Source organism: Quercus lobata, chromosome 10, assembly GCF_001633185.2.
Source record: "Quercus lobata isolate SW786 chromosome 10, ValleyOak3.0 Primary Assembly, whole genome shotgun sequence".
Classification (NCBI taxonomy): domain Eukaryota; kingdom Viridiplantae; phylum Streptophyta; class Magnoliopsida; order Fagales; family Fagaceae; genus Quercus; species Quercus lobata.
Window position 1 is genome coordinate 44,604,502 of NC_044913.1, and position 24,977 is coordinate 44,629,478.

Below are 24,977 nucleotides of genomic sequence, written 5' to 3' on the forward strand. Positions count from 1 at the left end.
GACCAAAGAAAGATCAAACGGTCATTTTTTCCATTCATAAAAATATCAACTAACTCTCAAGGAGTACAATAGGTTGCTTATAAATGATTGCTAAATCCTAGTTCTAATTGACTAGGAAACCCTAATTGCCTTATTACAAAAATAACCTTACTTCTAAATTAAAATACTAAAAGCCCAATAAACTAATAAAACTTAAAACATAAAAATACAATTGACTTGCAAACATAAATAATACTAAATAATAATCTTCTTGTGTCTCACTCATCAGGTACTCAAGGACTCAAGGTAACTCTGCTGTGTACTACACCGTCCTCCATCCTTATCCAAGATTTAATAGAGAAAGGCTGCTGAGTGATTTCTATAATTCTAGCTCCTTTAGGCCAATCTCCATAGCCACCATAACCAGTATGCCTAGCATAGCAGAGCCAGAGTTTCTCATAGGGGCAGCACCAGTCCAATCCATGGTTATGCCCAACAAATACTGCCTGCAACAATAAAAAGAGAGAGAACTCAAAATGATCCCATTCATATCCGTCAAACCCAAGCCATAGATTCATTTAGTTTCTGATATTCAAGAACCCTAAGCACATATGTTGCATATTAAAAATGTGGTTCCAATTCCGAGCTTTTCTCAAGCCAAAACTGATCAGGATTTTTTCAACTTTCTTGCCAAAACATTAACATATTTGCTTCTACTGCTTCCACATTTAAAAGAAAGATATAATTACAATTACCAAAACTCAGCTGACCATCCTAAACTGCATTTGTGATAGAAGATGATTTAGATGCAAGTGTGTGACTCAAATGTCATGGGTGCTTGAACTCATATTTTCAGGGAAATGTATTGTGATAGAAATGAAAAAAGATAATGGTACCATTAGGGGTGTGCAGAAAACCCACCGACCCGCCAAACCCGACCCAACCCAACCCGACCCACCGGGTTGGGTCGGTTTTTAAGGCTTGGTGGGTTGGGTTGGGTTACAAAAAAAAAATTTATAGCGGGTCGGGTTGGGTTTGGGTCATAAAATTACAAACCCGCCAAACCCGACCCGACCCACCCATATTTAATATATATTTAAAATATATTATATATTTAATAATTTTTTTTTAAAACCAGCTGTAGGGCACTTATATATATATATATATTATATTTAATAATTTTTAAAAAAATTAGCTGTAGAGCAACACTTCCTCGGTTCCTCCTACTAATACTAATTTAATATATAAATATATATAAATATATATTATATAATTAATAAGAATTTTAAAATAACCAGTTCTTCCTATCCTATATAAAAGCCAATTAGTTCACACAAATCCTAATAAATTACTATTGTTGTTTAGTCATTAGTGTTGTTTGCCTTTAAGGAATTACATTGATACTAATCTTTGGGTTTTTTTTTAATATATTAATATTTATATTTTTTTCTACTCAATTTAATAATAATAATAAAAAAATTTGTTAAACCCATGGGTTCAACCCGACCCATGTGGGTTGGGTTGGGTTGGGTTGGATTTATGCGGTGGGTTGGGTTGGGTTGAATATTTTTTGACCCACCATGGTGGGTTGGGTCAAAAAATCCCCTCAACCCGACCCAACCCGACTCATGCACACCCCTAGGTACCATACAATCATGAAGAACCAATTTAGAGAGGGGGGGGGGGGGGGTGGGTAGAAGTACAACATGATAAATTAATCATGATGAATAACCAAAAGAAACATAACATTAAAAAATAAAATATTAAAAGAACAAAAAGAAAAAGAAAAAGAAAAGCTCCTTTTGACTGCAACGAAGTTATAAAAGACACAAATACAAGGTACTCTAATTTCAACATGTCAAAACAAGTTTTCATTCTTTTCTAATGTAATTCTTGTCAATTAAATGGAACAATAACAAAAAAAAAAAAATTGGTCATTTTGGGCCACAAAAGCCAAGTCATACAAATCAAGCCAGGCAAAGCCTGGCCAGCTTGTGTATCAAGAAATTCCCTATTTGACTTGGTAATAGTAATCAATCGATCCTGCTGAAAATGGGGTCATTCAAATTTCAAGGTCAAATCTAGACCCAGTCTGTCTAGGAGCACTGATGTGTATCATGTGTATGAAGGTATATGTACTTTTGTATGTACATATGTGCACATGCTTGTTCCTTTGTGTCGTTACCTAGAGAGCAGGCATCTAACATGAATATATGTATGTATGTGCAAATCTATATATTTACATAAGAATACGATCGTGCGTTGCTTATCTTTGAAATGAATATAATTATGTATGTCGTGCTTGCTTATCTGTGTGCTTACCTTGACAGAAGGCCTTTTAACAAGAAGATCCATGATACCCAATTCAGCTTCTTGAGATGCAACAGGTTCTTTGTTAATTAAGCCTACACAAGGCTGGTCTATTCCGTTTCCAAACTGTGGAGCAACGTTCTTATATGCTTGACTTGGAATATGCCAGAATATTAGCTCGGGCACGCTGTCAGGTAACACTAAATTAATTAAGAATATGAAGGAAACAGATTTATATTTTAAAAAAAAAAAATTAAATGAATATTCTCCGTATCTTATTGATGCAATTCAAAGAAGAAAACCAAAACCTCAGCATTGTCAATTACAACTATTTGCCTCAATGGAATTAACCTTTCTTTCCTTTTCACTTTCTGTTTAATCAATCCACATCGGGAGCAATGTTCCAAAGTTTTCTGTTCATTTTATTCCTTTCTCTTGCAAACCATTTAAATCAATGAACTAGAGTCTGGCTACTTAAACCTTGTTTCCAATTAATTATAGTCAATGCTAATAAGGTTCCACAAAAAGTAGTTAAAAAAAGAAGTATTTCTGTGTTCTAATACCTTGAGTTAGGGTTGATCTCTTCAGATTTTTTCTGGAACCATTCTGCTTGGGCATTTGAGATAACTCCTGGATAGGACCCGCCGCCAGAATCTAAAAAGTACAGGTATACCACGGGTGATTTTGGATCGACTTTTTTTTTTTTTTTTTTGAGGAACCCTGATGATGAGACTTGGATAACATAGTTGGATATACTTGGCCAAAGATCTTTAGGACCATTGCTAGAATAAGATAGCAAATCATGCTCAATGTCGTGTTTCATCAACTCGATACGCTGTGTGCCTCTGAAGCTGCATGCTTCTTCTCCTGCCAGACATAATGGCCCCATCAGAGAGAAGCTAATATAAAAATCTTTAAATCATGGAAAATTCTAGTGCTACTATTTTGTGCACAACTTTGTGCACAATTTGCCCACATGACAAGTTGTGGTTGGTGAATGGGTGATTCTTAAATCATCCCAAAAAAAAGTATTTAAATCTCTCGTACGAGAAGAGAATCGTATATTATGATACTATTGAGAATTTGCATGTTAGAATGACATCATTTTCTATATTTTCAAATTTTGAAATAGTAATATATTATGGAAGATGAGAAAGGAAGAACGGAAGAGATTAACGTGGTTACATCACTAAGACCTACGTACACAACACCAAAAGCCAAATGGCTACATCTTCATCCTCTTGATTGAACATATTACAAGGGAACTCAGACTTATAATGGAATTTACAGAATTTGAAAATAGGTAAACAATCAAATTATTACATACATATTTTGAATGTGATCTTCACATCTTTATAATTGATTCCTCCAATCCCTTGATTTACTCCATGCAATCAATTCCTTGATTGTCAACAATTTGTGCAAAATGCCATTCTTGCCAACATATATTAAACTATTATAAGTGAGCAAAAATATATTGTTATGAACTTATGATTACTGATTAATTCTGTATCCCATCGCTAATGCATTATAAACATCATCTAAAAGGCTATCTTATGTTCATTTCAAAATATTGCACGAGGGTTTTATTTTATGGTTCACTTGGTTCTGTAATTTCAGTATTCTTCATCATAGTTTGCGTGAATATCATTTTGACTCTATACCAGCTTACAATAGGCCAAGCTCCAATGAGGCAGTTGTCCAAAACAATGAGAGATCAATCATAATCCTGGGAAACACTGACAAACCCAAGGAGTGTTGCCTGTCACTAGTGATGGCTGGTTTGTCACCAGCCTTTTTACACCACATTTCATACAACATGCTAACCTGAATATGTCGAGTTGACTGCTGGGCAAATAAGTGGAGGAATTCCAGGGGCTGAAAACCACTCCATCGGCCATACAAATGGTGCATCGTCATGGTTTCCAAACACACTGGCCCAAGGAATATTTCTGGATTTTGTTGGAGAGATTGCCTGATCCCAATACAAGCTGGCATTTGCTATTAGGAAATTGTTGGCTGTAATGACATCTCCAAGGTATACAACAAAATCTGCTATCCAATCAGTTCGTTAGAGTATTAAACCGAAAAAACAATCTATAAATAAATAAATGAAAATATTAACTATGCAAAAGGGCTCTATTTCAAGCTTTGCACGCTTAACTTCTTGAATTTAACAATCATTGGAGTAATTTATTTGGGTAGACCGATACGTTAAGCAAAAACGTAACCTTTTAAGTCAGCTGAATATCAAACAATTCAAGATATCGGAATAGAGATGAAATTTAAGTTTTTTCAACATAATGCACTAAGCCAGAAAATAATAATGGTGATCTTGTCTCTACAATGGGTGACAGTCACCAAGTAAAAGTGACACTGATTCCCAGCATGTTAGTACAGTATAGATAGAACATTAAGACATCATACGAAAATTTCTTTGTGTAGCATTCAGAACTAACCATTTTAACAGAAAATAAAACAACAAACCCAACAAGTTCGTCATGCCTTTGCAATGATCTCTATTTTTTTTTGGCACAATATCATAATCTATTCCATGGAGAGTACCCATAAAAAGGAAATGAAAATCATGTATGTCAAAGTGGTACCAGGCATGTCTTAAGCCCTTAACACCAACAACACATTGAAGTGTAGCAATTTGAATGTGTGGTCATGTAATTATGAAACAAATTAATGCTATATCTAAATGAAACAGTCGACCCAACTAGTGGACATCAATTCATTGAATAGAATCAATAGACTGGTCATTATGGCAAGGTCGAACCCACCAAATCTGCTCGTAGCAATTTGTAAGGCACTACACAACTGGTCAACCTTTGTTATTGTTTGATGAGAGCGATACCGTAAACAAGATGTTAAGCTGCCCATGCTGTTCAATATATGAATGTCTATATATGTGCAGCATAACCTAAATGTATAGACAGTTTTGTTTCTTGAAACTAAGCCAAATTGCGGTAATCTTAATATAATTTAATCTAATTTGATCAACTTTGTCAACATTGAAATATTTAGAAGTCTAGATTGTACAGAACAAGAACAACTAAGTCTTTGTCCCAAAATATTGAGGGTCTGTTATGGATTCTCAATAGACTAGTCAGCGTTGACCACATGAGATATCTATTTTTAATACTTCTAGTGTCCGAATTTTGGAAACAAAACTAAAATTCTATAGTACTTAAAATTAATAGATAGACCCTTCAAGGTGCAATTCTAAAACTTGTTTCCCCATTTATCCTAACATGACAAAAGAGACAACAAACATGTAGTAGTAAGAGAGTGCAAGGCCCATATCATTGCTATTTCGAGTCATGTGTGAGACACTTCACAAATGACCCACATGAACAAGTTGCTAAGTTAGTAGCCCCAGATTACAGATTACTAACCCCAAACTCCCTTCAAGAAATTGGACTTAATACATTACATAAAAAAGTGTGCATCATAAGTACCAAAGTATTAATGAACTAACCATTAATAAGTTATGAAAAAGGTTTTGCCGCATGCTTGTACAGAGTATGTGACAGCAAAAAAAAAAGGAATAAGTGTCTAAAGTTCACTTGGTCCCGTTCATTGTACATGAGTTGACTTCTCTTCTGTGAGCTCTCAAAAGTCAATACCATATTTTTGACGATGAATTTATATACACACTTCACTTTAAAATTTTGAAAAAAATGAAATACTTTTAAAATTTTTTTAGAAAAAATGCTTTTTGAAAAAGCATTAGAGTCTTTTGGCTAAATATTGTAGAAAACTAAGTTTGTTTGTGATATGGATACTGTTTAAACTTATTGGGAAAATTGAGGAGAGAAGCGAATTTCGGCAATACCATTACCGAAATTCTAAGAAAAAGTAAGAGAGAGGAGAGAGAAATGATGTGATGGAAGGGGGAGAGAGAAAAAAGGAATTTTTGCAATGGTATTGCCGAAATATGTGCCCAAAAAAAGCAGGCTAACCTACCCGAAATTGGAGACTGACCTGACCGAAATTATTAAAAAAAAAAAAATGGAATTGTGGCAATTGAATTGTCAATTGTGGCAAGAGTAATGCTACATCTATAAACTATTTTATAATATTTTTACAAATTGTTGATATGGCCAACTTCTTACCAGTTCTCATCAGGGCCCACCAATAACATTATTTTTTTTATTTATCAATAATCACTCATCACATCAACAGTTTGTGAAAGTTTTTGTTAAAAAAAAAAAAAAACTCAATTTTGCCACAATTGAGTTTTTTTTTTTTTTTTTTTTTTTTTTTTTTTTTAATCATCCATTTTAGACAAAATGCTAGAAATACAAATTTTTTTACACAAACTGCTAATGTGGTAAGTGATTATTGATAAATAAAAAAAATGATATTATTGATAGGCTCTCATGAGAATTAGTAAGAAGTTGGTCATAACAACAATTTGTAAAAATGTTATAAAATAGTTTATGGATGTAGCATTTTTGGCCACAATTGACAATTTAGTTTTTTTTTTTTTTTAATAAATTTTGGTCAGGTCAATCCCCAATTTCGGGTAGGTCAACCTGCTTTTTTTGGGCACATATTTCTGCAATACCATTGCCAAATTTTTTTTTTTTTTCTCTCCCACTTCCGTCACATCATTTCTCTCTCCTCTCTTTTACTTTTTCTTAGAATTTCGGCAATGGTGTTGCCGAAATTCGCTTCTCTCCTCATTTCCCCAAATAAGTTTAAACAATACCTATATCACAAATAAACTTGATTTTCTACAATATTCAACCAAAAGACTCAAAGCAACATCCTTTGGACCTTTCCTCTTTCTCAATAATAAAAATAAACAGTTGGTATTAATATTTAGTAGGACAATAATAGTGACATGGCAACTGAAGCAACATGGTACCATAGTTCTCAGAACCAGACCGGAACAGGAGGTCGGACCGAAAAAACCGAGAACCGAGATAAAAATCGATTTTTTAAGCATAAAAAACCGGGCATATGTGGCAATTCCGTGAACCTTTAAAACCGGGGTTGGACCGCATGAACCGATGGCAAGAACCGTGTGGTCCAATCCCTTAGCATTTTTTTTTATATAAAAAAATAACTTAACACAATTTTATTATACTTAATTAAATTATCCATCTCTTACAAGGAATAAAAAAAAAAAAGTAAAATTAAAATCCTCCAAAGATATTCAACTTTACTTCAAAAATTAATCATAAATTTTAATGTTTTCATGGTTATTATTTTATTTTATTAACTTTCTTATTCAATTATTAAATATATGCTTGAAAATCATTAAATTTCCCTTACATATATAGATATATTAGTCAATTTTGTTAGTTTTATAAATTTAATATTTATATTTAGGTTTTAATTAATTATTAAATTAATTATGACGTCATCATGTTTCGACCCCAGACCTCAATTGGATCTCAAAAATCTTGAATTTCTCCTTTTTACGGTTGAATGAACTCTTCCACACGAACATCTTACATGGTACAACCACTGCATTTATTATCACACAACACAACAAAGCTAGCTAAGCTAGCACATGATTGATTAAAAAAGAAGTGATAAAGTCACCTGTAGGAGTTTCATTGTCCAGCACAGTGTTCATGACCTCTACTGAGTTCACGTCTTGGTCTGGTCCCCAGTCAGACCACGCGTTCTCCCCAAAATGCAGGTCTGCAAAAACCGCTATCTTGAACGCTGCACCCGCCCGCATCTGAACATACCTCTCACCGCCTGAGGCCTTTGTTGTTGGTGGTGGTAGTACGGCCTGCACTTGGTCATCTAATCCGACGGTCAGGATGAAGAGAGAGAAGCAGGTGAAGGATAAGATCGCTACTTGGGTCTGAGTTTGTGGCCTCTTCAACTCCATTGAAAGGAGAGAAGAGAAGAGAAGAGAAGAGAATTTGGGTGCAAATATATTGCTTTTTTTTTTTTTTTTCCTTTTTTGGGAATCAAGGAGGTGAACTAAAATCTTAAAAAAAAAAAAAAATTGTATCAGAAAATCTGAAAAAAAAAAAAAAAAAATTTCGTAACAAAGAATATGTGAGAAAATGATTATGAAATAAGAAATATCTCTTAATTTGGGCGAGGAGCCGAACTAGGCTTTGGAGGAGACAGAGAAAGAGAGGAAACTGCAGCTCTACCGCTGCTTCTTCTTCAGAGTGAGAGAAAGAGATTTGAGCTATTTGTTTAGACTTTGGTGCGGTTTACCCGTTGGTCTTGGTACCTATTAGTATGGCACTAATAATGTCCATAAAGACTTTGGTGCAATATGAATAGAGATTATTAATAATGCCCATAAAGACTTTGGTGCGGTATGAATAGAGATTATAGTGTCTACATTTTGGAAGGGACGCGTTTCAGCTTTTTTTTTTTTTTTTTTTTTTTTTTCTGCATGCGTGTCAACTGGGGCACAGAAATTACTGTTTACATACTGTTTCGTACTGTTCATATTCTGTTCATCCACTTTCCATGAGTTTATTTGTGACAGTAGAACTCGAAAACGATTGTTTCTGGCATTACTCCACGAGATGCCATTCCATGTACCGTGTTGAATGGGATGGAAGTTAGGACCACTCCACCTACATGGTTATAGACTATAGTTGTAGGTGGAGTGGTTATGTGCCAAACGATCTAATCCATGTCTCTTTTTGCTTCAGCTCTCCTTTTCTTGGGCAGTGACTTTAGGCGTGTGGTATACCCAGACATCTCTTTTCTCTTCAGCTTGTTCCACACGCCTAAAAAGTCAGTCTCCAAGGAAGTGATGCTAGCTTTTGAGTCTTTTCCAATTACCCCATTAGTGAGGTGGTTTATCAAGCGTGGGCTGGACCATAGAGGGTATGTGTGAAGCTGGCTTTTGAGTCTTTTGTGTGATGCTGTCACTTCAGCATGTTCCACGCGCCTAAATAGTCCGGAAGTGTTTGGTGTACCTGTTTAAAAATATGTGTTGTTATCTTTGTGTCAAAATACGTATGAGTAAAAAAATGTATAAAAATATGTGTAATATTATTTAAAAATTGAAAGTGTGTGTTTGAGTGGAGAAATTATAAAGTCCTCTGGTGGACCACATCACTTGTCTACCATTCTACTAAAAAACTTCCACTTGTTTAAAATTGATGAATCAGTAATTAATTTCTTTTTAAAAAAATTTTCTAACTAACAATTTTAAACAAGTGAAATTTTTATAATAAAATGGTAAATCACGTCACTTATCTACCACGTAGATTTTATAATTCCTCGTTTAAGCGGGTGAACCAAACACTCCTTCAGTCTCCAGGAAAGTGACGTTGGCTTTTGAGTCTTTTCCAATTACCTCATTAGGGAGGTGTTTTTTTTATCAAGCGTGGGCTGGACCATAGAGGTTATGTGCACCCTACAAAATGCCTATATCAATATTATAACTATTTTCCCCTGAAATCTTGCGGTAATTTTATGGAAAACATAGCAAAAGTTTGTTCAAGACTTATCTTCCTGTCAGTCATTTGCCTGTTCTTTGCTCAAGCCATTATTGCTGATAAGCCAGACTTCAAATATAGTTTTGGGTGTTTAGACAAGGGTGACTATACCAGTAATAGTACCTACAAAGCAAACCTCAATCATCTCCTCTCCACCCTCACTTCCAACACTGAAATTGACTATGGGTTCTACAACTCTTCTTATGGCCGAGACCCTGACAAAGTATATGCAATTGGACTTTGTCGAGGAGATGTTAAGCCAGATGAGTGCCGTAGTTGCCTCTATAACACTACAAATTTTCTCATACAGCATTGTCCCAATCAGAAGGAAGCAATGAGACAGGATGAGTATTGCATATTACGGTACTCGTTCTGCAACATATTTGGGATCATGGACGATGATCCTGTTTACACTCAACATAATGTTAATGATCAATCTGGCAATTTGGATACTTATAATCAGGACCTCAGGACCCTGTTGGATGGCCTAAGAAATCAAGCTGCAGCAGGTGGTTCTCTTCGAAAGCTCGCAGAAGCAAAATCTACAGGAATAAACAACAAAACACAATATACACTTGTGCAATGCACACCTGATTTGTCTCAAACAGATTGCAGTGATTGCTTGCTTTCGGCATTTGGACAGATTCCTCTTTGTTGTGATGGCAAGATAGGTGCGGTAATTTTTACACCCAGCTGTAATTTTCGGTATGAGGAGCACACCTTCTTTGGCCCCGTAGCTGATGTTGCACCACCATCGACCAATACCTCCGTAGCTGATATTGCACCACCATCAATCAATACCTCTGCTGCAAAAGGTACTTTTCCTGCATAATTTCTCGAGTTTCGAAACTAACTAGAATATTATATAACACTCGAAAATTTTTGTGTGAACATTAATTTTTATGATTTTTGCAGGAAATGATGGTAACAAATCTCAAACGGTAATCATAGTTGGGTCCATCATTGCTTTTGTAGTAGTAGTGGTACTAATAATAATCTCCTGCATCTACCTAAGAGTTCGGAAGCCAAGGGAGAAATCAGAAAGTAAGTTAATTAATTGGTTTATTGTTAAGAAAGTATGAAACCACTGCGGAATTTTATTAAAAAATCTTATAATATGACGAAATACTTATATATGATAAACTAGACATTAACTCATGCATAGACAAACTATTAAAAGTGATATCTGAAAGAAATTATTTGCAAAATTATAGTTGTAGGATGTATTACAATTCATGTAATATAAGTATTCTCTAAAATAAATACTAAATAAACACTTTTTTCTACATATTTTATAACACTATTAGTCATGTAAATTTTCTAACATATTTTAACATAAAAATTGATAAGTAAGAGTGTAGAGATTTTATTTTTTTGATAATTCAATAGTTATAATAGGAGTATATTTTAACATAAAGAGGGCGTTTGGATTCAACTTAATCCTACGTTTACGTTTTGCAATACGTTTTCAGTCCTTTTTTTTTTTACTGCACATGAACAGTAATTTTACTATTTAGGAGACAATTTTTACTGTTTACACACTGTTCCATCACTGTTCACACACTGTTTATCACTGTAGTAGCACTGTTAATTTATACATTAAAAAATATTAAAAATGGGTCCCACAATACTATTTACACATTTAAAAGTTATTTTGCTACAGTGTTTTCAGTTTTTAGTTTCAGCAACAATAAATTTAATCTAAACGGACCAAAAAAGCAAACAAAAGCCGTTTTCATGAAAAAATTTGGTTTGGTTTGATTTATTAATATTATTTATTTTTATAGAGAAAAATTGCATTAAGTTTTATTGGGTCTGAATTCTAAACAATGAAAAGAAACCATAAACAGTCAGACACAAAATGAAATAAAATCTTTACAAAACAAATGTAGAGAAAGAAATTAGTTTTGTATACAAACGTTAAAGCCAAGATCCACATAAAAAAAAAAATAATAATAATAATAATAATAATAATGAAATAAACAACCAACAATCATGGGCGGCTTTACATTAAGGCCAGGGAAATGAACCCCCTGACCTGGCCCAAAAAAAAAAATTTATATATAAAATTTATATTTATTTTTTTCATTTTGACCCCTAAAATAAAAATTTGAACACCCTAATCCTAAATTTTGTTTGAACCCAATTGAAATAAGCTTGAAATTTGAATATGATTATCTTGATTTTAATTTCACAATATTTTTACAATAATATGAGGCAAATTGTAACTGCTTTTTATCTGGATCCCACAACAAACAATTTTTTTTTTTATCTACCTTTAACAATTGACCACCTAGATTTTGTTGTGGAATTTTTTTGAAAGTATTGTGTCAGTTCCAAAAATTTTGCTTATTCATTAATATATATATATATATATATATATATGAATATTATTTCTATGATTCTGGCTTACTTTGCAGTTGACAACGAAGTGAAGTTGTTTTTCCTTGCACTTTTCTTCTTTATTAATAAAAAAAATTACATCACTGTTACAACCAACACATCTGTACAAATTTGTATCTATATTTGTAATGTTTTCCTCATTCTCGCTATCTCACTGTCTCCCTTCTATTTTTTTTCTTAGTTTTTCTTTTTATATCCAATTCAAAAAGAGTAACTATGTTTATGTGTATGTTTAAAAAGTCATCCACTTCAAACACAAAAACTTATATCAATTACTATTTTATTTTCTTAATTTCACATTTACTCCTAGTCCTACTCCTAAGTGTGTTACTAGTCTTCTCCTTCTTTATCATATATTTTTATATAATTGATATTATATATAAATATAATAAGTTATTATTAACTTGACAAAAATGTATTATTAGTAATTTAATTATATTAGTTTATGCATTCAATAGTTGTTGGCTTACCTATTTTATAACAGTTTTAGACTATTGTATAATATAGTTATATTGTATACTAAATTATATTTAGAATATTATTTTAAATTATTGTATATAATATGGAAGTTTATCTATACAAAAAAAAAAAAAAAAAATTAATCATTTAATTTTTTACTTACTCCTCATGACAAATGACAAATTCCTAACTTTGCCATTGATAACCCCCATAGAGAAAAATCCTGGAGCCACCAACGAAGAAGCTAAAGTTGTAATCAAAATATGCCAAAACTATTTCGAAAACAAAAGTGTGAATGAGAGAATTTTTACCTCGATGGAGAGATCTCAGATCAAAACACCCAGAGAGAGAGAGAGAGAGAGAGAGAGAGAGAGTGCTTAGTATATATATAGAGGCAACGTCCCAAAGAGAGGGATTTCTTTTTCTATTTGGTTTGGATTTTACTTTGATATGGTTTTTTTTTTTTTTTAATCCTAAGTTTTTAGAAAGCTGATGTGTCAAAATTTTAAAATGTCAACAAAAAGTAAAAGACTTTTGTTTTATATAATAACTAGTATTATGTCCTTGCGATGCACAGCTTAATAAAAAAATTATATATAAATTTTAAAAAAATATTTTTTTTGATAATATAATCAAATCTAATAACAAATAAAATAGTAAAAATATTTTTTAAAAATTAAGTTACATGGAAAATGTATATTATGTAATTTTTTATAAAAAAATATATATATATATATATATTATAAAATATTTTTAAAAATTATGGCAAGTTTTAAATTTCTAAAAGCTCTTAGTAGTATAATTGTAATATATATGTATGTATGGCACTTAAAAATCTTTTCATAATACTTGCTAACATGTATGGTAGCGGAAGTATTAATCATATATAAATTTCTTATATATATATATGACTAAAAACAAATTCCATAAATTACAAAGATGTAAGTATTTAGACTGCAATGTAATGTTTACATATAAATTACCAGTCATAGCCATTTTAATGTTGCCATAAGTGAGGAAATAATCAACATAATCAATGAAGATTTTGGATTGTAATCAAATTAAGAAGAAAATAGATGATGAAAAAAATTTGTAGTGTAATTAAATTAAGATTTTTATCAACTTAGAAATTATAAGAGAAGAAGATAAGGAAAAAAAATTATATCTTTTTTATTTTTTTATTTTATGAATAGTATTTTTTTTTTTTATTGATTGAATTTAGCATTCTTAAATGGTTTTAGTTCAACTCAACTTCTCTTAGATTCAAACTTAATCTGTGGAGGTGTGAAAAATAATCATGTTAACTCAATCATATATCACGTTGCTATTTTTTTTTTTTTTTTTAATCCAAAAAATTGCAGCTAATAGGTGTAATAATATAATTTAAATGTAAAAAAGAATTAGATGAAGATGAAAACTAAGAAGAAATAGATGGAGAAAATAATTTGGATTGTAATTAAATTAATATTTTTATCAACTTAGAAATTATAAGAGAAGAAAATAAGAAAAAAAAAATTATATCTATTTTTTAAAATATTCTATAAATATTGCTGCAATTTAAGATGCATTAGACCTCTTTCTTTTCTTAGTGTAGTATATAGTTACTGCAATTTAAGATGCATTAGACCTCTCTTTTTTAGTTAGTATACGGTTGTTGCAATTTAAGATGCATTAGACATTTTTACTTAAAGAAAAAAAGAAGATGCATTAGATTTTTTTTTTTTTAGTGGAGTAATTAAAAAATAAGAATTAGATTACACTACGTCTACGTTGCTGCAATTTAAGATGCATTAGAATTTTTTTTTTAATGTAAATTTTATCTTTTTAAAATCTAAAAATTAATCTATTATTATTATTATTTATTTTTTTTTTTTTGCAATTTGGTGCCGCCGCTTGGCACAACCACGGCGCCTAAGTTCAACTTTTATTATATAGTATATAATATAGATAAAAAGGTCATTTATCTATTAAGAGTACATTTAAAAATAGTATTGTACCATTCGCATTAACTTGTACAAAAATTCACGTCTATTTTAGCATAAAACCTTACTTTTTCTATTCTACATAACCACTTTTCAAAAACATACACATTAAATTATTTATTCTACACTCTATTTTATTTAAATAAACACTTTTCATTCTTTATTTATTATTATCTTCATAAATAGGGAGAGAGAGAGAGAAAGAATATGATGTGAGTAAGAGGTGAGAGAGAAAAAAATTATGAAATACAACATTATACACAGTTACAAATGTGATAATACATAACATATGAGTCAATATTGATCTATTTTCAACATATTTATCATTTTGCCTAATTAACTCCGTCCATCTTTTCAACATACAATTCAACGGTGGGATTTTCAAAATATTAACTCCAAAAAAAGTTATTAAGTTATGTTATTGAGGTAATATTTTGAAATTTTCATCATTGGATTGCATATTTTCTGTGTTTTTATCATGTTAAATTTTACACTAATCAAATATTATTTACTATTCTATCCATAGACGAACTTTTTATGCATAATTTAAAATTTAACCAATTTATGGATAAGGTAGTTATTTATCTCTGGTCATCTTAAAATTTCATATGCATAAAGGTTATAAGAAGAAGATGTAATCTAACAATAAATATTTTAAAATTGACAACCAATAAAAAATTGAGTGGTGTAACGTTTCTAGAATTTACACAAAGTATAACTTGATCTTGACCTTATATATATATCCTTCATGTTTGCGAATAGTAAATAACATTTTATTAGCACGAAATTTGGTAAGCACATAGATAACTTGTAATTTTCAATGGTAAAGTTTTCAAATTATTAAATTAATAAAAAGTTATTTGATGATCTAACACGTAATCTAACCGTAATAAAGTTCAACTTTTTTTTTTTTAAGAAGACAATAAAGTGTAACTTGATAATGACTGTATACATTATGTGTGTGTGTGAATTTTAAAATTGATATGTTAGCTTAGGAGATTCAAAAAAAAAAAAAATCTTAAGGGGGGCTCATAATTTTGGGACCAAAGTATAACAAGCAAAATTTTGATTATATTTATTTAATAAAAAATATTTTAAAAACAGTGCTCCTGGGGAAAAAGTTTTTTACGGATGAAAAAGGCAAAAAGGAAGATGGAAAAAAAAAAAAGTTTAAAGGGTATTTTAGTCTTAACGGGAGTATTTGAATTTTTTTTTTAAAATTTTTTTTTTTTTATGCTTTTCTGACATTCACCCAAATCTGTTGTTGTTTCCTGTTCATCATAAAATGCAGGGATATGTTAGTCAATTACTATAGCTTAACGAATGCCCCTGGATGCACATAGGGCGATCCATTCCATAAATTAATGTTAAATTAAATTATATATTTGGTAATTAATGATATGTAACATTGTAAAACTTATGTAGCAAAATTTATAGCATTCTAAACACCACTCTATTGATTTTTTCTTTTTTTCTTTTTTTTTTTTGGATAAGAAAACAAAAACTTTTATTTAGAATGGGAATCAAGTACAAATATCATGGGCACATGCGTGCTCAATTAAACGAGGACACTCCTCTAGCCATGCAACGTAGCTCTCTACACCACTTGCGAATTGGGCCAATAAGTGGGCAGGGATATTTCCCTGCCGTTTGGTATGGGAAAAGGCATAGGATCTAAAGTTTCGTACAAGATGTGACAGTCCAGATACAATATTTTGCACAGACGAAGACACCTCACTCACACCTTTAAGTGCGTTGCAGATACGGAGGGAGTCGCCCTCAAAAGTGACATCTCGAACTCCCACATCCAACGCGAACTGGATAGCAACCTCTATTACTTTGGCTTCAGTCTCCAACACACCTAATGGACGAGCGAGCTTTTGGCTTAAAGCAGCAACCACTTCTCCTGCCGAGTCACGTATCACCACCCCAATACCAACCTGCTTCCATTTGGTGAAAACTACCCTATCAACATTGACCTTGTAGCTACCTAGTATTGGAGGACACCATTTGGTTTCCTTTGTAGGCGCCGCTCTCATGGGTTGTGGTTTCTCATTCACCACCTGAAACTCGTCCAATAACCTTAACGAGCTTCTTATGATAGCTAATCCATTTCTGCGCACTCCACCATGTCGTCTCTCATTTCAGTATTTCCATATTCCCCAGCACAACATGATTGTACGCTCCACCAAGTCAAGGCATGAGTTCGACCATTGTTGTAACTTCCACAACGCATCTATGAACTTCCAAGATGGGTTGATTTCGATAGGCAAAATCAGCTTATTGGATGATCACACCTCCTTTGCACTATCACACAACCAAAAAATATGACATGCAAATTCCCGCTCTTTCCCACAGGATTCACACAGATTATCCTTGGTGATGCGTCTCTTCCATAAGTTCTCCTTTATGGCTAAGATGTCTCTACATGCCCTCCATGCAAAGTGCTTGATCTTGTTCAACACCCGCATATTCCAAAGGTCCCTCCAAACCTGTTTCAGGGCAGTAGGATTTGAGCTTTCAGGAGAGTTCCTTTTAGTTGATATGTCTTGGGCTAGCCTATATGCACTATTTACCGTAAACTTCCCGTTCTTACTTTCCACCCATATCAGACGATCTCTAGCTCCATGTGTGCTTAGAGAGATGCTTAATATTGCATCCATATCCTGGGGGAGGAAAACTTGGTGAACCAAGTGCTCTTTCCATTCCATTTGGTCACCATCAATTAGGTCACAAACATGTGTCACTTGTAGGCCTGGATTCTCGGGTGTTACTACCCTATATGTGCTCGAGTTATGAAGCCACTTGTCTTTCCATATCTGAACTTGTTCACCATCCCCCACTTGCCATCTTATGCCTCTTTTAACCACTGCTTGAGTTGCTAATATACTTCTCCAAGCGAAAGATGGTTGACTTCCTAAGGTAGCCTCAAGAAAATTACACCTTAGGAAATACTTAGCCTTGAATACTCTATAGAAAGTGAGGTTGAGTTAGTCTGCAATCCCCACCCCTGCTTCGCCAATAAAGCCAAGTTGAACATTTTCAAGTCCCTAAAACCCATTCCACCTTTTTCTTTCGGCAGACACATCTTCTCCCAACTCATCCATGCTAGTTTCTTCTCTTCCTTCACTTGTCCCCACCAGAATTGTCTTACCATTCTGGTCAGCTTGTCACATAGAGTATCAGGTAGCTTGAAGCAACTCATTGTATACGATGGTACTACTTGGGCAACTGCCTTTATCAGAATCTCCTTCCCTGCACTCGACAATAATTTTTCCTTCCAACCCGCTAGTTTATTCGACACTCGTTGCTTCAACTGGGCAAACGTGTTCCTCTTAGACCTACCTACCAAGGATGGGAGTCCTAGGTAAAATTCATGTGGTTTTATGACCTGCGCACCAAACATCATCTTAATTGTCTCTCTAACTCCGTTGGCTGTATTATGGCTAAAGAATAATGAAGTCTTATTCCTATTCAATTGCTAGCCCGAGGAGGCTTCATATACCTGTAATACCCACTGGATTTCCTCACATTCCTTTACTGTGGCCCTCTCAAAAATCAGACTGTCATCAGCAAAAAATAGGTTTGAGATTCTAGGCCCCCTTGCTGATGCTGCAACACCCCTTGGTTCCTTCCTTTAGACAGACTTGTGTAGTAAAGTAGATAATCCTTCAGCACAAATAAGGAATAGGTAAGGTGACAGCGGGTCCCCTTGACTTAATCCTCGAGTTGGAGTAATCTGACCATAAGGCTTCCCGTTGATGCGCACTGCATATGTAACAGATGATACACATCTCATGACCAGTCGAGTCCAATTCTCATGGAAACCCATTTTGGCCATTATTTGTTGTAGACAGCCCCATTCCACCCAATCGTAGGCCTTACTCATATCGAGCTTCAAACCCATCTCCCCACATTTACCTTTCTTCTTCCTGTTGATATGGTGCATCAACTCATAAGCCACTAGCACGTTATCAATGATGAGTCTTTCTGAAACAAAGGCACTTTGATTCTCACATACTATATCCTGCAAAACCAATTTCAGCCTGTTCGCCACTGCTTTGGATGCTAGCTTGTAGGCCACATTACACAAGCTAATAGGTCGATAGTCCATCACTCTTTTAGGATTTTTAATTTTGGGAATGAGAATGTGGGTTTCATGAAACTTAGGAGGAGCTGCACCATTGTTAAGAAAATCCAAAATAGTCTGTATAACAATAAAGTTTACAGTAGGCCAAAAGTGCTGATAAAATAAGGGGGGCATACCATCGGGTCTTGGTGCCTTCATGGGGTGCATTTGCTTCAGAGCTTGCTTAACCTTAGAGGCTTGGAAGTCTTGTAAGAGTCTGGAATTCATCCTGTCTGTCACTTTGGTATGGATGGCATCAATAAGCTTAGCACTGACATTCGGTTGAGAGGATGTAAAAAGTTGCTCAAAATACTCCACAAAAATCCTCCCAATCATCTCTTCATCCTCCTGCCAAGCGTCATTAGAGTTCTTGATTTGGTGGATGGTATTCCGTTGGTGTCTGTTAGAGGCCTTGGCATGAAAAAAGGAAGTGTTATGGTCCCCTGACCTCAACCAACAATTTATCGACCTCTGATGCCACATATCTTCCTCAACTACCATCAACCAGTTCAGCTTTAACTTCGTTGCATGAATCTCCTCCATTTGTACAAGAATCATGACTCCTTTCAACCATTGGAGTTTTTTCTATAGTGCTGAGATCTTCCAACCCACATAACCAAATGTGGTTTTGTTCCAAGTAGAGAGTGACTTCCTACATTCATCTAAGCACTGTGTGAACTAGTGTTGGGTGCCCATACTCCTTCCTCTCTCCCATGCATCATTTACCACTTCCTTACATTGTTTGTCTCTTAGCCACATAGATTCAAACTGAAACAACTTTGATCTTCGAGGCGCTCGCTGTCCAGTTTAGGGGGTTTTGAGTACCAACATACTGTGGTCCAACATTGAGGTGGCCACATGGTATAGCCTAACACTCGGGAACATTGTCATCCAATCCAACGATACCAAAGCCCTGTCCAGACGTTCTCTGACCCAACCTCATGCCCCCATTCTCCTGCTCCGAGAATAATCCGCTCCAATATAACCTAAGTCTCGAAATTTGCTACGGTTTATTGTTGTCCTAAAATTATTCATCTGCCATTCTGGCCTTAAACTACCCCCCACCTTCTCCCCATGGTGTAGTATTTCATTAAAGTCTCCTATGCAAATCCAAGGTAGAGCATATCTTCTTTCCAACTCCTCCAACAATCTCCATGATTCCTCCCTTTTACCAGTTTCTGGATGACCATAGAAGCCGGTAAACCTCCGCTTTTTGTTACCTTGATCGTCAGTAACTATAGCATCAATATGGTGAGGAGAGTAAGTTTGAACATCCACCTTCGTAGAGCTTCTCCACAAGAGTGCCAGACCCCCTCCCCGCCTTACACTCGGTACTACTAGACTCTATTGCTGATCCAGTTTGCTCTTGATTCCATCCATTTCCGATACTACAAGCTTGGTCTCAATAAGAAAGGCCAAAGTGGGATCTTCCTCCAAAACCACCTTCTGGAGAGCTTTAACTGTGCAGGGGTTCCCAAGCCCTTAACAGTTCCAGTATACTGCACTCATTGCTCCCGGCGGGGCTATCCTGTAGCTGCTGTCGATCCCAGTTGTTGTGCCATGAGTTTACTGAGCACCGAGACCTCCTCTTGTATTTTCTGTTTCTTTCCCACATCCACTTCCATTAAGATTTCTTTCAATGGCGAGTTAGCTTCCTCTTCGGCCCACCATCCTTGTTATCTGTTACCTCCACCATATCCTGGACTCCATCCACCCTATGTTCGTCTCCCCTTTCCTCCTGCATGAAATTTTCCTTCCCCACCACTTCATGCATGTTTTTTCTTTTTCTAAACATTGCTTGACATCTCTCTTGTCACTATCCCACCTGATGCCTTCGTGGTGTATGACCTTAAGGAAAATAAGCAACGGGCTGAGTTTATCTCCTGGCCCTTAGTAATGGTATGAAAAGAAAAAGACTCAAAAGCCAAGCCCGTCTCACTTAAGCCCAATATGGGAGTGAGCCCAACCTTGGGGCCTGATTTCTTGTCCACCTCTGTGATAGTATTGTTTAAATTTAAAAATCCCATCTTCTTCGTCTTGCACTCCTCAATATCCGGGATTGGATCTGTTGATGGTGGAACTACCATATTCGGAGCAGCACCTGTAATTGCGGCGACAATCTCTCTTAATTGCTCCTCGAAAGTCGCGGGATTCAGATTATGAGAGATCTTCGCCACTCCACGTGAACGCCACAGTACTGGGCTTGCCGTGTCAAAGTTAGAACACCACTCTATTGTTATTTAGTTTATTAAAATAATTTTTTTTTAAATGATTAATTTAAGATTAATGATTACCACATGTAGTGTGTTTGCACACATAAGCTGAAAATACAATTTCAATTAAAATTGTGATTTTTTTTTTAATTTCACAATTATAATTGAAATCATGTTTTCAAAATATAATTTTAAAGGCTGTGTGTAATAATAATTAGTCTTAATGTTTTTTTAGAATACTAAATATTTTAACACACACACACGGGGAGAGGGGAGAAGGTTTTTTAAAGAAACTTACAGTGGTGTATATCAAAAAGAGCATAATGTTAAACTACTACATAATTTGGTGAATATTTCTTATAAAATGATACTTAGCTTCCACCAATTAACTTTCAATATGTTTGGTCAAGAAATGACTTCCATTAAAATAACTAGAAAATTATTAAATACTACTCTATTTGGCATCTAGACTTTCATAAATAATTAGGTTTTGAGAGGTTAGACAAAAAATTTCACACCCAATTGATGTGGCAAAGTGTTTGTAGTAGGTAAAATTAATGTCGGTTATGGGTCCAGCTAAAAACAAGTATATTTTTACCAATTCAGCTATTATAAAAAATGTTATGAAATTTGTTGTGCGCATTAATATTGCCTGATAGGCTATTGGTGTTGCATGCACGTATTTTAAATTGTGTAGCTCTCTAAATAAGACACTAATAAAGTCTTGTTCAGGCCAAGCAGTGGAGGAGATTGGAAATGCGGAATCCTTGCAGTTAGACTTTAAAACTATTAAAGTAGCAACAGATGACTATTCTAATGCAAATAAGATTGGAAATGGTGGATTTGGTGTTGTTTACAAGTTACTGTTACATTATCATTAACTTCAAAAAGAGATAATTTAAGAGTCATGTTAACGAGTGTCTTTAGGGCACTTATTAATAATTCATTTTAGGAAAATTCTGATATCACTTTTATAGGAAATGAAAAAAATCGTCAAAATATTAATTACTTTTTTTTTCATTTCTTATAAAAATTTTCTTTAAATAAATTATTAACCAATGTCCTAACACTCGTTAGCATTTCTTATAATTTAATGGACAGACCAGCCTCATGATTGAAGTAGGCTATTGGTTCAAACAGTTTCCTTTCCACCCCATGGATTTGGCTGCTGGGCCATACAATCCGACCGGATTAACCGAAAACCGTCTACCAAAATGGTTCTTTAACTCTAAAAACTGGCTCATGCAAAAAAATCACTGAACCGTGTGAATCGCGGTTGAACCTTCAGATTTGAAAACCATGGATGGTCCTCGCAGGTTCAATTAAAAGCTTTTCTTTCTTCCTATTTTGGGTACTTACAGGCTCAGCCATTGTTGAATCTTCATTCTTCAACCTTGGACCTTTAGATCGCGCCACCATTTCCTCTTATTCTTCTTCTCAGTCTCGCCCGCTCTCTCTATCATGGTTTTGGTGACTGCTGTTTCTGCATTTTTCTCTCTGCGTTTTTTTTTTTTTTTTTCCTGATTGTTGTTTCTGCATTTTTCTCTCCCTATGCGTTTTGCCTTTGCACTCTGCTGTCTTCTGGTCTACTCTGCCAATGATCCATGATGGACAACTTGCTTTTCAGTCATCCACTAAATAATTGTTGTCAACCACTTTCTTTTTAAAATGTTATTGGGCTTTGTTCTTCATTTAATCAAATATTTTAATGGTCTGTCCGCCAACTCTTCTAATTCTAGCGTTCCAATGGGCTTGGGCATAAAAAAATTATTGGGTAGTGAAATGGGCTTGGGCATAAAAAAACTATTGGGTAGTCAAAAGGCTTGAGCATGACTTAAGATAATTTAGACATAAGCTCCCAATCCTTCCATAAAAAAGTAATTTATTAAGCTCTAACAAAAATTATTTATATTTGGTTAGAATTTAATATTTTTTATTTGCCTTATGGAAGTTATGATATAAAAAAAAAAAAATTGAAAGATAGATCTTTATACTTATTTGAACGGTTTTACTTAATATTTCTATTTTTTTACTAATTTAGTTTATTTATTTATATTTTAAATAATTATTAAATTAATTATAATATCATTAAGGTTCGACCTCAATTCAATCTCAAAAATTTTAAACTTCTCATTTTTACGGTTCATTGAACAATCCGGTTTCAAAACCATGACCCACCCTCAACCCAATTGGAAAAGTATGTATTTAGGATCCACATGTCAAGTCCAAATGGTTAAATATGTTTTAACCTAATATGTTTTCAGGGTAAACTCTCCAATGAACAAGTTATTGCTGTGAAAAGGCTTTCAAAAAATTCAGGACATGGAGATCTTGAATTTAAGAATGAAGTTTTGTTAGTGGCCAAGCTTCAACACCGAAATTTAGTTAGACTCCTAGGATTTTGCTTGGAAGGAATTGAAAGGCTTCTAATTTATGAGTTTGTGCCCAATGGAAGTCTTGATCACTTCATTTTTGGTATGATTTTATTTCTACCTTTATTTCAAATTATATTCATTGTAATTTTTTTTAACATGTCTTTTGTGGGTAGATTTCCTTCATATTTTAATCCAATATAAAATATTTGATTGAATATGTAGATCCAATAAAACGTGAACAATTAGATTGGGCAAGACGCTACAAAATCATAGGAGGCATTGCTCGAGGTCTTCTCTACCTTCATGAAGATTCTCGACTTCGTATTATTCATAGGGATCTCAAAGCAAGCAATGTCCTATTAGATTCTGAAATGAATCCAAAATTTTCAGATTTTGGTATGGCAAGATTGTTTGAACTTGATCAAAGTGAAGCCAATACAAGTAGAATTGTGGGGACCTAGTAAGTTTCATACTTTTTTTGTATGACAATCTAGTATCTTACATAGGTATACTTTATGTTTACATTGTACCAAAAGAAACAACATGAGAGTATTAATAAGTATTGTTGAAAATAATTTGTGTATGTGCAGTGGATATATGCAATGTATGGACACTTCTCAGTAAAGTCTGATGTCTTTAGTTTCGGTGTGCTAATGTTAGAGATAATAAGTGGACGGAAGAATAGCTCCTTCGGAAATGGAGAGAATATTGAGAACATTTCAAGCTATGTAAGTATTATTATTTTTGGGTCTAATAACACATAAATCCCGTAGGTAGGGTTCCCTGTTCAAACCCCATCATGTGGTGGGATAGGGGGAGGGGAGGATTAAACTCCTCAGCGGGAGTGGATAAATTTGAAAAAATACACTTAGCTTTATGACGTGGAGTATTCTACCCGTTGGCCTTGGTACCTATTAGTATGGCACTAATAATGTCCATAAAGTAAAATTATTGGTGTAGTTTGTATAGCTAATTGGCTTTAAAGGAAAGCAAGAAATACATCCAGTTGTGTAGCCTAAATATATTTCTTTTTAAAACACAAAATAAAATAATTTTCTCTTGATTTCTAAATTCGTCAATTTAATTTATCTTGCAGGCATGGAAAAATTGGAAACACGGTATAGTTTCAAATCTTGCAGATCCCACATTGGAGGCAGGTTCAACAACCGAGATAATGAGATGTATTCACATTGGATTACAATGTGTTCAAGAAAATCTAGTTGATAGACCAACTATGGCATCTGTTGTTCTCATGCTGAATAGCTACTCTATTACTCTATCAATACCTTCACAACCTGCATTTTTTATGAATAATGGTACTAAATCAAACATTTGCTTGCAATGCGAGCATGATTCAAGGTTGACAAAGTCAAATCAATCTAAAAGTAGCTCTGACCAAGCTTCGCTAAATGAGGCATCAATCACAGAGCTATCTCCTTGCTAATGTTTAATGAATTTGAAATGTAATACTACTATTTTCCTTATTTATTTATTTTAATTGAAGAATACACAATATATGAGTTATTGATGATATCTTCTCAAAAAATAATAATAATAATAATAAAAAGAGTTATTGTTGATACATTAACAATGTAGCATTCTTTTCAAAACCCAAACTATTTAGTGACCCAAAAGAAAAAAAAAAAAAAAGTTAGGGATGTTTTTGGCTGTATTACATATGC

General features: G+C 33.9%; 3 protein-coding genes across 3 annotated transcripts; 2 read left to right on the top strand and 1 right to left on the bottom strand.

The window, feature by feature from the left end:
* LOC115966106 (probable inactive purple acid phosphatase 16) lies at nt 1-8,220 on the bottom strand. The gene is made up of 5 exons (XM_031085447.1): nt 7,852-8,220; nt 4,117-4,341; nt 2,853-3,156; nt 2,302-2,476; nt 1-485 (listed from the first exon to the last, which is right to left on the bottom strand). The coding sequence occupies exons 1-5, from the start codon at nt 8,147-8,149 to the stop codon at nt 273-275; spliced, it is 1,215 nt and encodes a 404-aa protein (XP_030941307.1). The 5' UTR covers nt 8,150-8,220; the 3' UTR covers nt 1-272.
* A 1,491-nt stretch (nt 8,221-9,711) lies between these two features.
* Nucleotides 9,712-23,838, top strand: LOC115964812 (cysteine-rich receptor-like protein kinase 29). Its single transcript, XM_031084060.1, has 5 exons — nt 9,712-10,549; nt 10,650-10,778; nt 21,653-21,780; nt 23,185-23,395; nt 23,518-23,838. Exons 1-5 carry the CDS (start codon nt 9,712-9,714, stop codon nt 23,754-23,756), a joined length of 1,545 nt encoding a protein of 514 aa, XP_030939920.1. The 3' UTR covers nt 23,757-23,838.
* LOC115963151 (cysteine-rich receptor-like protein kinase 26) lies at nt 23,834-24,756 on the top strand. Its single transcript, XM_031082046.1, has 2 exons — nt 23,834-24,023; nt 24,392-24,756. Exons 1-2 carry the CDS (start codon nt 23,898-23,900, stop codon nt 24,737-24,739), a joined length of 474 nt encoding a protein of 157 aa, XP_030937906.1. The 5' UTR covers nt 23,834-23,897; the 3' UTR covers nt 24,740-24,756.
* The last annotated feature ends 221 nt before the right edge of the window (nt 24,757-24,977 follow it).